Source organism: Piliocolobus tephrosceles, chromosome 20 (genome assembly GCF_002776525.5).
Source record: "Piliocolobus tephrosceles isolate RC106 chromosome 20, ASM277652v3, whole genome shotgun sequence".
NCBI classification, from domain to species: Eukaryota; Metazoa; Chordata; class Mammalia; order Primates; family Cercopithecidae; genus Piliocolobus; species Piliocolobus tephrosceles.
The window spans coordinates 34,482,878-34,495,853 of record NC_045453.1 but is presented as its reverse complement, the minus strand read 5'-3'; the positions used below and the strand labels follow the sequence as shown (position 1 = coordinate 34,495,853).

Sequence of the window (12,976 nt, the reverse complement as noted above, 5' to 3'; positions counted from 1 at the left end):
GGGAGGTCACTGATCTCCCAGAATCCTCACGTGTTGTGGGAGGGACCAGGGGGAGGTCACTGAATCATGGGGCTGGTCTTTCCTGTGCTGTTCTCGTGATAGTGAATAAATCTCACGAGATCTGATGGGTTTATCAGGGATTTTCATTTTGCTTCTTCCTCATTTTCTCTTGCTGCTGTAAAGTAGGAAATACCTTTCACCTCCTGCCATAATTCTGAGGCCTCCCAGCCACGTGGAACTGTAAGTCCAAGTAAACTTCTTTTCCTTCCCAGTCTCAAGTATGTCTTTATCAGTAGTGTGAAAATGGACTAATACAGGCACGCACTCTGTGTGTGGTGCGTGCAGGGTGTATGTGTGGTGGATGTGGAGTGCACAGTGTTGTGTGTGTGGGGTATGTGTATGTGGTGTGTGGCGTGCACTGTGTGTGGTGTGCACCGTGTGTGTGGTGTATGTAGTGTGTTCAGGGTGCGTGTGTGGTATGTGTGGCATGCACTGTGTGGTTTGCATAGTGTGTGCAGGGCGTGTGTGTAGTGTGTGCAGGGTGCATGTGTGTGTGGGTGTGTGGTGTGTGTGGCATGCACTGTGTGGTGTGTGTAGTATGTGCGGGGTGTGTGTGTGTGGTTTGTGTGCTGTGCACCGTGTGTGTGGTGTTCTGGGCAGTGTGCCTGTACCTGCTGTGTGCTGCTGCTGCCCTTCGAGTGCACCCGTTCCTCATCCCTCCTCTCCATAGGGACATCTCAAGCCCTGTGGAGCCCTCAGTGGGCAGGGGGACAGTGGGGGCAGTGGAAGGGCCTGGGCAGCAGCAGAGGGACCTGGGGACTGCTGTGGGCAGGGACTTGTCCTCATCAGCCCTGGAGACAAGAATGACTGCATCAAGAGGATTCAGGGGTGTCTGGAGCCCTGAGCAGGAGTGCTGGGCAGGACCCCTGGCTGGGGACACTCCTCCTTGCCTTCGGGGGTGCCTTGGGGTCTGACTGCACTCTGCCTCCTGAGTCTCTACCTCGGCTGGAAGGCTCTGGTCCACAAGCCAGCGGGCTGAGACAGAGATTTATTCCCTTACAGCTCTGGAGGCCAGAAGTCCAAGATCAAGATGTCACAGCACTGGTCCCTGGGAAGCTGTGCCAGAGAATGTGCTCTGGGCGTCTCTCCTGGCTCCTGGCGGCGCCACAATCTTCCCTGATCTTGGCTTTCGAAGGCATCCCCCAGCTCTCTGCCTCATCTTCACAGGACTTCTCCCTGTGCCTGTCTGTGTCCAGACTTCCCCTTCTATAAGGACACAGTCCTATTGGATCAGGGCCCACCCTAATCACCTCTTCTTCACTAATTACATCGGCAAACCCCGTTTCCAAGTTAAGTCATGTTCTGAGGTTAGGATTTCAATACCTGAATTTTAGGGGACATAGTTCAGCCCAAGGGACCTGGGGGCACAGAAATACCCAGAAAAGGCCACAGGTCAGCGCCTGGGCCCGCCTGACTCTGGGACATTGCTTGGCCGAGTTTATCCTCATAAATGCTGATGTGTGCTAGAAGACACAATATTGGTTTCATAAACAACAGTATTTTTTTTTGCAAACGATACCCACAGGTCCTATTGCCACTTTTCAGCACTGCAGCAGCTAGTCAGATGACAACTGGGTGAGAACTTGGTCTCGAGTGTTCCCTGTGAGGCCGGAATATTGCTCTGATTCCTCAGGGGCAACTCAGCACACCAGTGGGAAATATGTGACCTCATTTGCATTTCCTAATTGAATTGCTATCAGCTTTCCTGCAAGACTGCACCGAAGAACAGTTCTTCCAGATTCTAGCACTGCCTGCACTGCCCACAGAAAGGCTGCTTTTAAATAGTTGCTAAGAGAGGGGGACAAAAGGAGAAAAGTTGCCAAATTGTTATGGTTCATCTAACTGTAAAGCTGTCAGTTTTACCCAACTCCACAGAGTCGCTAAAATAATGGACGGAGGATGCTGCACTTGAAGAAACTTCTACATAAGAGAAGTGAAATTTACAGAACCAGGAAATTAGGGGTCCCCGTGTGCCTGCCCTGGCAGAATTTGCTTCCAGGCTCCTCTCAATAAACACTGCCCTGGGACTCCTAGCACTCTGTAAACTGATGGAGTTCATTTGTTTGAAGGAGTTCATTTGTTTCTCCAGAAACTTCCCCCAGCAGAACTCTTGCTCACCACGTGCCCCCATCAGAACTCCCGCCTTCTCCAAACACAATCAGATAGCCCTCTGCATGCATTTGTTTTAAAAAAATTAAATTGTGAGTGATAGTATAAGCACCACAGCGTACAGAGCATCAGCTAAATGATGGCAGAATGAGCACCTGTCTTGCCACAAGGCTCCCTCCAACCCTCTGGTGTCCCCCAGCATGGCTTCCGGGGACCCTCAACCAACTGTAACTGTGCACCTCAGTGTCACCCGAATTCGGACTTCCTGGGAGTGTGGTCACCAGGCTGGCATGCGTTCCTGCTGCCTGGCACCTGCCTGCTCTCCTTCCTTGGTCTGTTTGTGAGATTTGCTGGCTTTGTTGCTTCTAGCTGCAGTTTGTTCACCTTTATTACTGTATAATATTCCACTTTAGGAGCCCACTGCAATTTATTGACCCATTCCAATGGCGAAGGCATGTGTGTTGTTTCCAGCTTTTGGTGATTTTTTATTTTTTATTTTTTTCTTTTATTTTTTTCTTTTCTTTTTTTTTTTTTTATTATACTTTAAGTTCTAGGGTACATGTGCATAACGTGCAGGTTACGTGTAAGGCTTCTCTCAACGTCCTCTACAGAGTTCCTGGTATTATCTGCCTATGCTGCTATGGGGCATACACCAAAAACGAGGCATATATATATATTTGACTTTCATAGTAATTCTGAATTGCTGTCTGAAGTGTTTGTACCATTGTACACTCCCATCAAGAGTATATGAAAAGGCCAGGCAGGGTGGCTCACATCTGTAATCCCAACACTTTGGGAGGCCAAGGTGGGAGGACTGCTTGAGCCCAGGAGTATAAGACAAACCTGGGCAACATGGTGAGACCTTGTCTCTACAAAGAGTTTAAAAATAACCAACCCACCCACCAACCAACCAGGGGTGATGATGCATGTAGTCCCAGCTACTCAGAGGCTGAGGTAGGAGGATTGCTTGTGCCCAGGAGTTCGAGACCGCAGTAAGCTAAGTGGGTGCCACTGCGCTCCAGCTTGGGCAACAGAGTGAGATCCTGTCTCAAAATAAAAACACACAAGTGAAAAACAGTATTTGAAAATTCCACTTGCTCCAGATTCTCACTAATACTTGGTAGTACAAGTCTTTCCAGTTTTCACCATTCTGATTGCCCTGCTGAGGTTCAGCCGGTCTTATTTATTTATTTTTTTGAGACAGAGTCTTGCTTTATCACTTAGACTGGAGTACAGTGCCATGATCTTGGCTCACTGCAACCTCTGCTTCCCTCGTTCAAGTGATTCTCCTGCCTTAGCTTCCCCAGTAGCTGGGACTACAGGCTCCCACCACCACACCTGGCTGATTTTTGTATTTTTAGGAGAGATGGGGTTTCACCATGTTGGCCAGGCTAGTGTTGAACTCCTGACCTCAAGTGATCCTCCTGCCTTGGCCTCCCAAAGTGTTGGGATTACAGCGGTGAGCCACTGTGCCTGGCCTCTGTCTTACATTTATCCACCATGACACACTGCTGTCTGATGATCAGCCTGTTCAAGCCTCTCATCCAGCTTCCGTCTGTCTGTAGGTAGTGATCTGAGGTTCTCTACATGTTCTGGGTGTGAGTCCTTGGTTCGTAACTGAGTGCTGCAAATGTCCTTTCCCAGGCTCTGCCTTATTGTCTCATTTTTAAGATATATGTTTTGATGATCAGAAGTTCTTTTTTTTTTTTTGACAGTCTTTTGCTCTGTTGCCCAGGCTGGAATGCAGTGGCATGATCTCGGCTAACTGCAGCCTCCACCTCCCAGGCTCAAGCAATTCTCCTGTTTCAGCCTCCCGAGTAGCTAGGATTACAGCCGTGCACCACCATGCCTGGCTAATTTTTGTATTTTTAGTGGAGACAGGGTTTCACCATGTTGGCCAAGGTGGTCTTGTACTCCTGACCTTGGGTGATCTGCCCACCTTGGCCTCCCAAAGTGCTGGGATTACAGGCATAAGCCACTGCGCCTGGCAGAAGTCCTTATTTTTAATAAAGTCCAGAGATCATTCTTTCCCATGTTTTATGATTCACATGCCACGTGCAAGGAAGCTTTCCACACCCCGGGGTCACATCACTCCCAGCTGCATTGCCTTGCCTTTCATGTTTGGATTTTCCATCCACCTCAAATGGATTTTGGTTGTGGTGTGAGGTAGGGGTCATTTCACTTTTTTCTTAAAGATGCCCCATTAGCTCAGCACCATATGTTGAAAAGACAGTCTTTCCTCCGTTGTTTCAGTAGAAATGGGCAAACTTTCCCCCAGATGGCCAGATCATAAATATTTTAGGTATCTCAGGCTAAGGAGCAAAACTGAGGATGTTGTATAGGTGCTTACATAACCCTTTAAAATGTAATCATTTAAAAATGTAAAAACCATTCTTAGCTTGCTGGCCATAAAAGTCCTGTGGGCTACAGCAGCTGGTACCTTCTCTACAGCACTGCTCTTATAATAAAAAGTCAAGGGTCCGCACGCTGGGCATTTGACAAGGCTCATCAGATTGTAAAGATGAACTGGGTGCATTTTGTAGTATGAAAGTTATACGTCCATGAAGCTGATTTTTAAAAACATTATGTATCTTTTTCTGGGCTCACTATTTTTATTCCAAGTGTCTATCCAATCATCTTTGCTCCAAAATGACACCATTTTAATGGCTGTAATTCAGTGGTTCTCAAAAGGGGGCAGTTTTGCCCCCCAAGGGAACATTTGGCAGTGGCTGGAAAGAGCTTGGGTTGCATATGGAGGTTATGGGCCTTCACCTGGCATCTAGCAGGTAGAGGCCAGGAGTGTGGCTTACTATTCTGTAGCACACAGGACAGCTCCAACAACGTGTCTAGAAGGACGTGTCCTCCCATCTTTTTCTTGTTCTAGGCTACCTTCGCCTTTTCCATTTCCATTAAAAAATTTTAAGTCAGCTCTTTACTCTTCCCAAAACGAGCAAAAAATCTGCTGGAATTTTTATTGAGGCTGTGTTGACTCTATGGCAACTTTGAGTAGAATCAATATTCTAACATAAGCCTTCCAAGTTATGAGCTCGGCATATCCTTCCATTTTTATAGGTCTTCAATTTTTTTTCAACAAAATGTAAGAAGTCTTGTACATTTTTGTTAGATTTATTCCCAGTTATATGATCATTTTTAATGCTATTGTAATTGGGATCTAGTTCAGATTTTATTTTCTAATGATTTATTCCTGGTACATAGAAGTACAACTGTTATGTCCAGCACCCTTGCTAACCTTACTCATGAATCCCAACAACTTAGGACAGGTTCTTTCAGGACAGATTACATTTTCTAACATTCATAATCATATAAGCTACAAATAATGTCAGTTTTATTTATTCTAATATCTTTTTCTTGCCTTACTGCATTGGCTTGTACCTCCAGTGTGTGTATCCTCACTATCAGGATTTGGGAAGACAAAACTTTGGGGAAGCAATTCCTCTTGTTGTGATCTTTGGACAGGTTTGTGTAAGATTTGTTGTAATTTCTCCTGAGAGCTTGGGTAGAACTTACTAGTGGAGCCAACAGGTGTGGACATTTCTTTGTGATAAGGATTTTAGTTTTAATTTTGTTTGTAACAGTAAAACAGTTCAGGGTTTTTTTTCTTATGTTAGTTTGGTAAGGTGTATATTTCTATACTATTGTCCTTTTCATGTATATTTTTAAGTGTGTTGGTATAACTTGGATATAATATCCTCAAATGATCTTTCTGATGTCCACAAGATTAGTCATGATGTCATCTTTTCCTCCCTGATAAGGATTGTTGCAGTTTATACCTTTTCTTTTTACTCAGTCTGATCAGCCTCGTAGTTTAAAGGACAAACTTAGTTATTTCTATTGTTTTCTGTTTCATTGTTTAGTCCTCCTGTGTTAACAATTTCTTTCTTTAGACTTTGGGTCTCATTTTCTGTTATTTTTATAGTTTCTTGAGATGAATGCCTGGACTGTTGATTTTCTGCCCCCCCACCCCCCGCTTTTTTTTTCTCCTTTTATTTGAGGCAGGGTCTCGCTCTGTTGCCCAGGCTGGAGTGCAGTGGTGCGATCTTGGCTCACTGCAACCTCTGCCCCCTGGGTTCAAGCAATTCTCCTGCCTTGGCCTCCTGAGCAGCTGGGATTACAGGGTTGCGCCACCACGCTTGGCTAATTTTTGCATGTTTAGTAGAGACAAGGTTTCGCCATGTTGGCTGGGCTGGGCTCCAACTCCTGACCTCAGGTGATCCACCTGCCTTGGCCTCCCAAAGTGCTGGGATTATAGGCGTGAGCCACCATGCCCAGCCAATTTTCTGCCTTCTTTATCTTGTAATATATGCATTTAAGGCTAAATATTTCCATCTGGGCATGACTTTAGCTACATCCCAGTAGTTTTATTACTCAGTTCAAAATATTCATTAATTTCCATGTGATTTTTTTTTTTTTTCTGCCCAAGGGTTAATGAGAAGGCTTTTACTTAACTTCCAAATCTATGGGGATTTTCCAGTTATGTTCTTTGTTACTGATTCTAGTCTACTTGCTCTGAGTTAAGAAAACAAACTATGTTTTGATTTTAAACCTTTGAAGTATGTTGAGAATTGCTTGAAGGCTATGAAGTATGTTGGGACTTGCTTGGTGAATATTTGTAAATGTTCTGTCTATACTTAAAAATCATGTGTATTTAGCAGTGGTTGGTTTCTGTGCTTTTATACATCTCGGTAAAGCCAGACCTGTTAATTGTGTGATTCTAATCTCTTTCCTTACTGGTATCTTCTGCTTGTTCTATTATTCGCTAAGAAATTTTGTTAAAATTGATCACTGATTGCATAGTTATTTCTCCTTTTATTTCTATCAATTTTGGCACAAATATTTTGAAGTCATATGAAGTGCACACAAATGTAGGGTTCCTGTATCTTCTTGGTGAATTGTTTGTCATTATGAAGTGTTCCTCCTTGAAGAGAATGCATTATCCTCAGATTCTATTCATCTGATATTAACAGAGTCCACTAGCTTCCTTTTGATTGATACTTGCATGGTATTTATTTCTCTAAGATTTTACTGCTAACCTTTAGCTTTATACCTTTCAGACATATCTTTTATAAGCTGCATACAGTTGGATTTATCTTTATCCATCAATTTATTTTTTAAAATTACAACAAATATATTTTCATTGGCTATAATTACAAATATATTTGCAAATCTGCCATCTTACTCAAAGAGAAAGGTATAGCCCATCTCTTCCGTTTTCATTTCTCTTTTTTTGCATTTTTTGGCTTGATAATTTTTATTATTCTATTTTTTCCATTTATTATGTCACTACTTATAGACTTTTATGACTCTTTTAGTGATTTTCTAAAGACTTTATAACAAGTGTCTTTGTTTTATTTAGGAGTAATACTAATTTGTTATTTCCATCATTTTTGAGAAACACGCAAACAACTTCTATCTCTTTGATTCCATTTATCCCTTCTCAAAGTTTATGCAGTTTTTGCTGTGAATTCGAGTTCTCTATTTACACCCATGAAACGTTACACTGCTGTGATTCATTTGTATTTTTCTGCGTACTTGGCCTTTTCCCAGCTCTTCATTCTTTCCTTCATTTCTGAGTGTTCACCTCAAATTGTTTTATTATGTTTGAAGAACATCATTTGGGACAGATTCTTTCAGTTTCTCTTCATTCAACTTTAATTATTGAAAGACAGTTTTACCAGATGACAGAATTCTATTTTCTTTTAGCACTTTTAAGATATCATTCCTTGGGAGGCCAAGGCTGGCGAATCATGAGATCAACAGATCGAGACCAGCCTGGCCAGCATGGTGAAACCTCATCTCTACTAAAAATACAAAAATTAGCCAGTCATGGCAGCACACGCCTGTGATCCCAGCTACTTGGGCGGCTGAGGCAGGAGAATCACTTAAACCTGGGAGGCGGAGGTTGCAGTGAGCTGAGATCGCGCCACTGCACTGCAGCCTGGGCAACACAGCGAGACTCCGTCTCAAAAAAAAAAAAAAGAAAAAAATCATTCCATTGTCTTCTAACCCCCCAACAACCTCCCAGCTCCTGCTGAGAAGTCAGTCTCCTAGTCGTCGCTCCCTCAAAGGAACTCTGCCTTTTCTGTCTGCTTCTGAGATTTCCTCTTTGTCTTTGGGTTGTAACTATTTTACTATAAAGCATCCAGGTACTGTTTTTTGAAATATTTCTCCTGCATAGAGTTCATAGGGCTTCTTGAATCCATGCCTAGATGAATGTTACCAGTTTTGGAATATTTTCTGCCACTATATTTTCAAATATTACTTCTGCTCCGTTTTCTCTCTCCCCCTCATATTGCAAATATACACGTTAGACCTTCTTACTACTTCTCCAATATCTCTTACGCTTGCTTCTGTGTTTTCCTTCTGTGTATCTCTTCACGCTTTACAGCATGAATGTTTTTGATATTTTTTGCTTCACTAATTCTTTCTTCAGCTATGTCAAATCAGCAGATATATCTATCCATTGAGCTCTTCGTTTTGTTTGGTTTAGTTTTCAGTTCCAAACTGCCCAATGATTAATAATTCTGTTTTATACCTTCTAATTATCTCTCAAAGTCTTCTATTTAATTTGCTTAAAGATAGTAAGTGTAGTTACTGTAAAATCTGTCTGATCACCCCATGCTCTGGAGCCTCTGTGGGGCCTTTCTTTGTTGTCTGTTTGTTTGTTTTTGAGACAGAGTCTCGCTCTGTCACCCAGGCTGGAGTGCGGTGGCTCACTCAGCTCACTGCAGGTTCCTGCCTCCCGGGTTCACGCCAATCGCCTGCCTCAGCCTCCCGAGTAGCTGGGACTACAGGTGCCGCCACCACACCCGGATAATTTTATTTTATTTTTTTGTATTTTTAGTAGAGATGGGGTTTCACTGTGTTAGCCAGGATGCTCTCAATCTCCTGACCTCATGATCCGCCCACCTCGGCCTCCTAAAGTGCTGGGATTACAGGGGTGAGCCACCGCGCCTGGCCCCTCTGGGTCCTTTCTTTTCTGCTACTTCTTTCGATTGTTCTTTCTACATCTTGTCCCTCCTCATGTGCCCAGTCATGAGGCTGAGTGCTGGATGTTGAATATGAAAGGAGACGGGCACAGCTCAAGGCCTGGGTGACAGATCACACTGGGGAAGATGTACAGTTGCTTCTGGCAGGCGGCCAGGACACCAGCAATCCGGTGTCACCTTGATCATCAATAGAGGCTGGCATCACGCTCTGTAAGGGCGCATCAACCAGGTGACCCAGCATCCCACAGTGGCTTCCACTCCCTGCCTGCCTCCTCCTGCCCCCGTGCTGCCCGGCGAGGCCCAGCAGCTGTGATAAGCACAGGACCGTGAAGTCTGGAACCAGGCAATGACAGCCATATGCGCTGCTATTTTCCACCCCCGGCCTCCATAACCTCATGAAATACCAACACCCTTCGGCTGGGACGTGGGCGGCATTACTCTCCCATTCTCCAGAGCAGCTCACCTCCAAGTTGTGTGAATTCTCCCCAAACACCCAGCCAGTAAGTCGCAGAAGCCTTGCCGTGTACCCACACCCCGGGCGGCTGCTCTTGCACCACGCCAGGCTCTGCCACACCTGCAAAGTCCTTTTCCATTCCTTCCCCACACATCGTTCTCCCACGCAGCACAGAGCTGTGGTCACATGCTCAGCACCCTCATCTGTGATGTGACAGCATCCGCTCCCAGGGGTGTGGAGAGAGTTAGACGAGCTAACACCACTTGGGGCAAGGTCTGAGCGAGTCCTAGAAAGTCAGGAGAGGAACCGCTGGCAACACAAGTGCTGGAGGACCGGGTCTCCTGGGCTGCGGAGACTGCTCACTGCGCCCTGCAACAGTCGTGTCTCAGGGTCTCAGGGCTGCACCCCACAGTGACCCCATGGCCCTCATGGGACAGGGTCCCCAGGCTGCCCAAGGACCTGCCTTGTTCACCAGGGCGTGGCTTGTAATAACGACTCAGGAAAGAACAAAAACGACAAACGCCGGACTCACAGGTGGGGCTCACGATTCACTATTTGGGGGCCGCTGCCGTTAGAGGCGCGCTCTGCTGCCTGATTTAACACTTGGCTCCCCCGGGTGTGCTGAGCCTGGGACATGAATTCAGCGTCCCCTGCTGCGCTGGTTGGGTGCTTCCTGCGCCAGCCTGGCGTGGGTCGAGGAGCAATTCCCACGGGGACTGTCTAGCAGCAACCACAGCTTGACCTGCCCCTTCCTCAGAGGATCAGGGGATTAAATCTGAAATCGCTTCATTAACATGCCCAAGAAAAGGTGCCATTATATTTTCAATAGAGCCTTTACTGGAGGCTTTCGACAGGCTCTCAGGGGCTCTGCTCTCGGCTCACAAGGTGCCAAGTTTCTGCATCATAATCGGGGACTTGGGGACAGCTTGGAAGTCACAGGCGTGATGGGGCTGCGAGTCCCTGCCTGTCAGTGTCCCGCTACAGCTCCTGGAGGGAAGGGGCCCCCATGGCACAGGGTCCCCAGGATGTCCAAGGGCCTGCTTTGCTCACTGGGTGTGGCTTGTAATAATCACTCAGGAAAGAACAAAAATGACAGACACCATCCTAGACTCTTCAGGACTCACAGGTGGGGCTCATGATTTGGGGGCCACTGCCATTAGAGGCGCACTCTGCTGCCTGGTTTAACACACTCAGGAGGATGCTAAGACCTCCCTTCCCCGTTGGGGTCCGCTCATCACGCGGTGAAGACTGTCCACCCGAGTCACACTTTGTCTTTTCTAACCTAAACCACCTCCACTTCCATCTAAGAAACAAGTCAGGAGAAGACACAGGTCCCTCCCTTCCCAAAGTGGGTTCCCTGGCACACCTGTCTTGCAAGCTTTCCATGGAGAAGGGTTCCTTGGTCAGACAGTCTGGGGAAACTTGCAGACTGTGTCCCACTCAGAGGCTTACACAGCACATGAGGCCTGAGGTTCCGGGAAACCCACAGAAAGGAATCTGCCTGCCTCTGCTTAATGCTTTGCCTCCCGAGGTCGTGCCCATGACTGCTAGTGGCCACCGCCCTGCATGGTGATTTCCTTTGCTCACCACACCTCAAATGACCCACAGAGGCCTCATGTTACCTGGGGGGGGATCTGGAGGGGTTGGCACACGTCCTCTCCACCACTGTGGCCCCTCAAGCAGGCAGCTGCAACAGCTGGACCTGAACGAAGGCTGGCCTTCCTTAGCACCCTCCCACAGCCCTCCTGGTTGCAGCTTCTTCAGCAGCCTCCACACCTTAAGGCTGGCACAGTGGCTGCAACCAATGCCAGGACACTCAAGGTGAACGGGACCTGGCCACTTCCCCATAAGGCACAGGGAACCTAACAGCTAGGAACTGGGGGATGAACACAGGTTGTTCAGGAGCCTGGTGCTGGATTGCTGGAATATGCGGGGATGAAAGGGAGCTCTCAGGACAGGGGATCGTGAAGGCGTCCCCCCTGTCACCCAGGTGAGCCAGGCAGCTGGGTCAGAAGGAGGCAGAGTCAGAGGGCAGCTGGGATGCTGAACAGCAGACGTTTTATGTCTGTGTGAAGCTCTCTCTCTCTCCCTCCCTCCCTCCCCCCCCCCTCTCTCTCCCCCCCCCCCCCCCCCCCCCCCCCCCCCGCTCTCCCTGCCATCTCCCTCCCTCCTTCTCTCTCTCCCTCCCTTCCTCTCCCTTCTTCTCCTCTCCTGTCTCTCTCTGCCTCTCTTCTTCCCTCTCTTTCTCCCCCTCCCTCTCGCTCCCTCTCTTCCTCTCCTTTCCTGTCTCCCTTCACCCGTCTTCCTCTCTCTTCTTCTTTCTCTCCATCCCCTCCCCACTCTCTGGTTGGCTCCCTTCCAACCACATGATCTCTGCCTTGCTCCTCATCCCTCCAGGCTTCAGAACGCCCTGGGCCTGGTGGGCTACAAACTTCGGGCGGCAGGAGAGATTTCAGAATATGCAGTGCCCAGTCTGAAATGAAAATGTGGGGCCCCTTGTTAAAAAACATATGAAGAGCGTCAAGACCGTGGCATAGTGTCTGAACCTGAGTGTGGGGCCTGTGCACCTGCCCGGGGGGCCTTCCTGCAACGATGGCCGTGTCTCAGGTCAGTGCAGAGGGCAGAGGTGCTCGGCTGGCAATGACATGAGTGGCACAGCCCGAGGAGGAGGTGCCTGTCCGTCCTGAGGGAGCCCTGGCAGAGGCTCTGCCCGGGGCCTGCAGGAGGAACCAAGACATCTAAAGTCTGGTGCAGACCTGGGCGGTCACACCTTACCTTGTGTCCAGAGTGCAGGGACGAGGTCTGGGCCACCAGCAGCCGTACCACGGCGTCCCATCTCTCTGCTGTTTGGCTGTCCCACGCGGTCACCGTGAACGCCACCTGCTCGGAGGGGACCTGCAGCTCCCGGGTGGCGAAGACTGTCCCGTCTGCCCCGACTTTGAAGTCCACGCTGTTGGTTTCGTATTGCGTCCCCTTGGTCCCCACACAGCTGCTGAACTTGACTGCAAGAGGAGAGGGAGACAGTCAGGATCGGCCTGGCCAGCAGAAGGGTGGTAACAATGGCAACAGCCATGCAGGACGTTCTCCAGGCCCCCCATGGGCATCAGGGGCATGAGGTCTGCAGTGATTTCTCCACCTCCTGAGAGGGTGGTATGTTGTATCTCAACCCCTAGAGAATTAGCCAGAGGCCTTTAAAAAAGGAGGGAAGAAACAAAGCAACGCCGAGCTTCCATTCTATCTACAACACAGCTGCACTCCCTTCCGTAAATGCCTCTCTCCCTCGCCGCTATCACCTCCGAATTCAGCCGGAGTCTGTGAGCAGCACAGTGGGTACCCTCCGCCTCAA

At 47.8% G+C, this 12,976-nt stretch overlaps 1 protein-coding gene across 1 annotated transcript in view; it reads right to left on the bottom strand.

Moving 5' to 3' along the window:
- The window catches only part of CDH4 (cadherin 4), a 432,089-nt gene that overhangs the window by 176,351 nt on the left and 242,762 nt on the right, over positions 1–12,976 (bottom strand). The window contains exon 2 of the mRNA XM_026455132.1: positions 12,406–12,632. Coding sequence (XP_026310917.1) covers positions 12,406–12,632 — 227 coding nt within the window. The remainder of the gene's footprint in view (positions 1–12,405; positions 12,633–12,976) is intronic.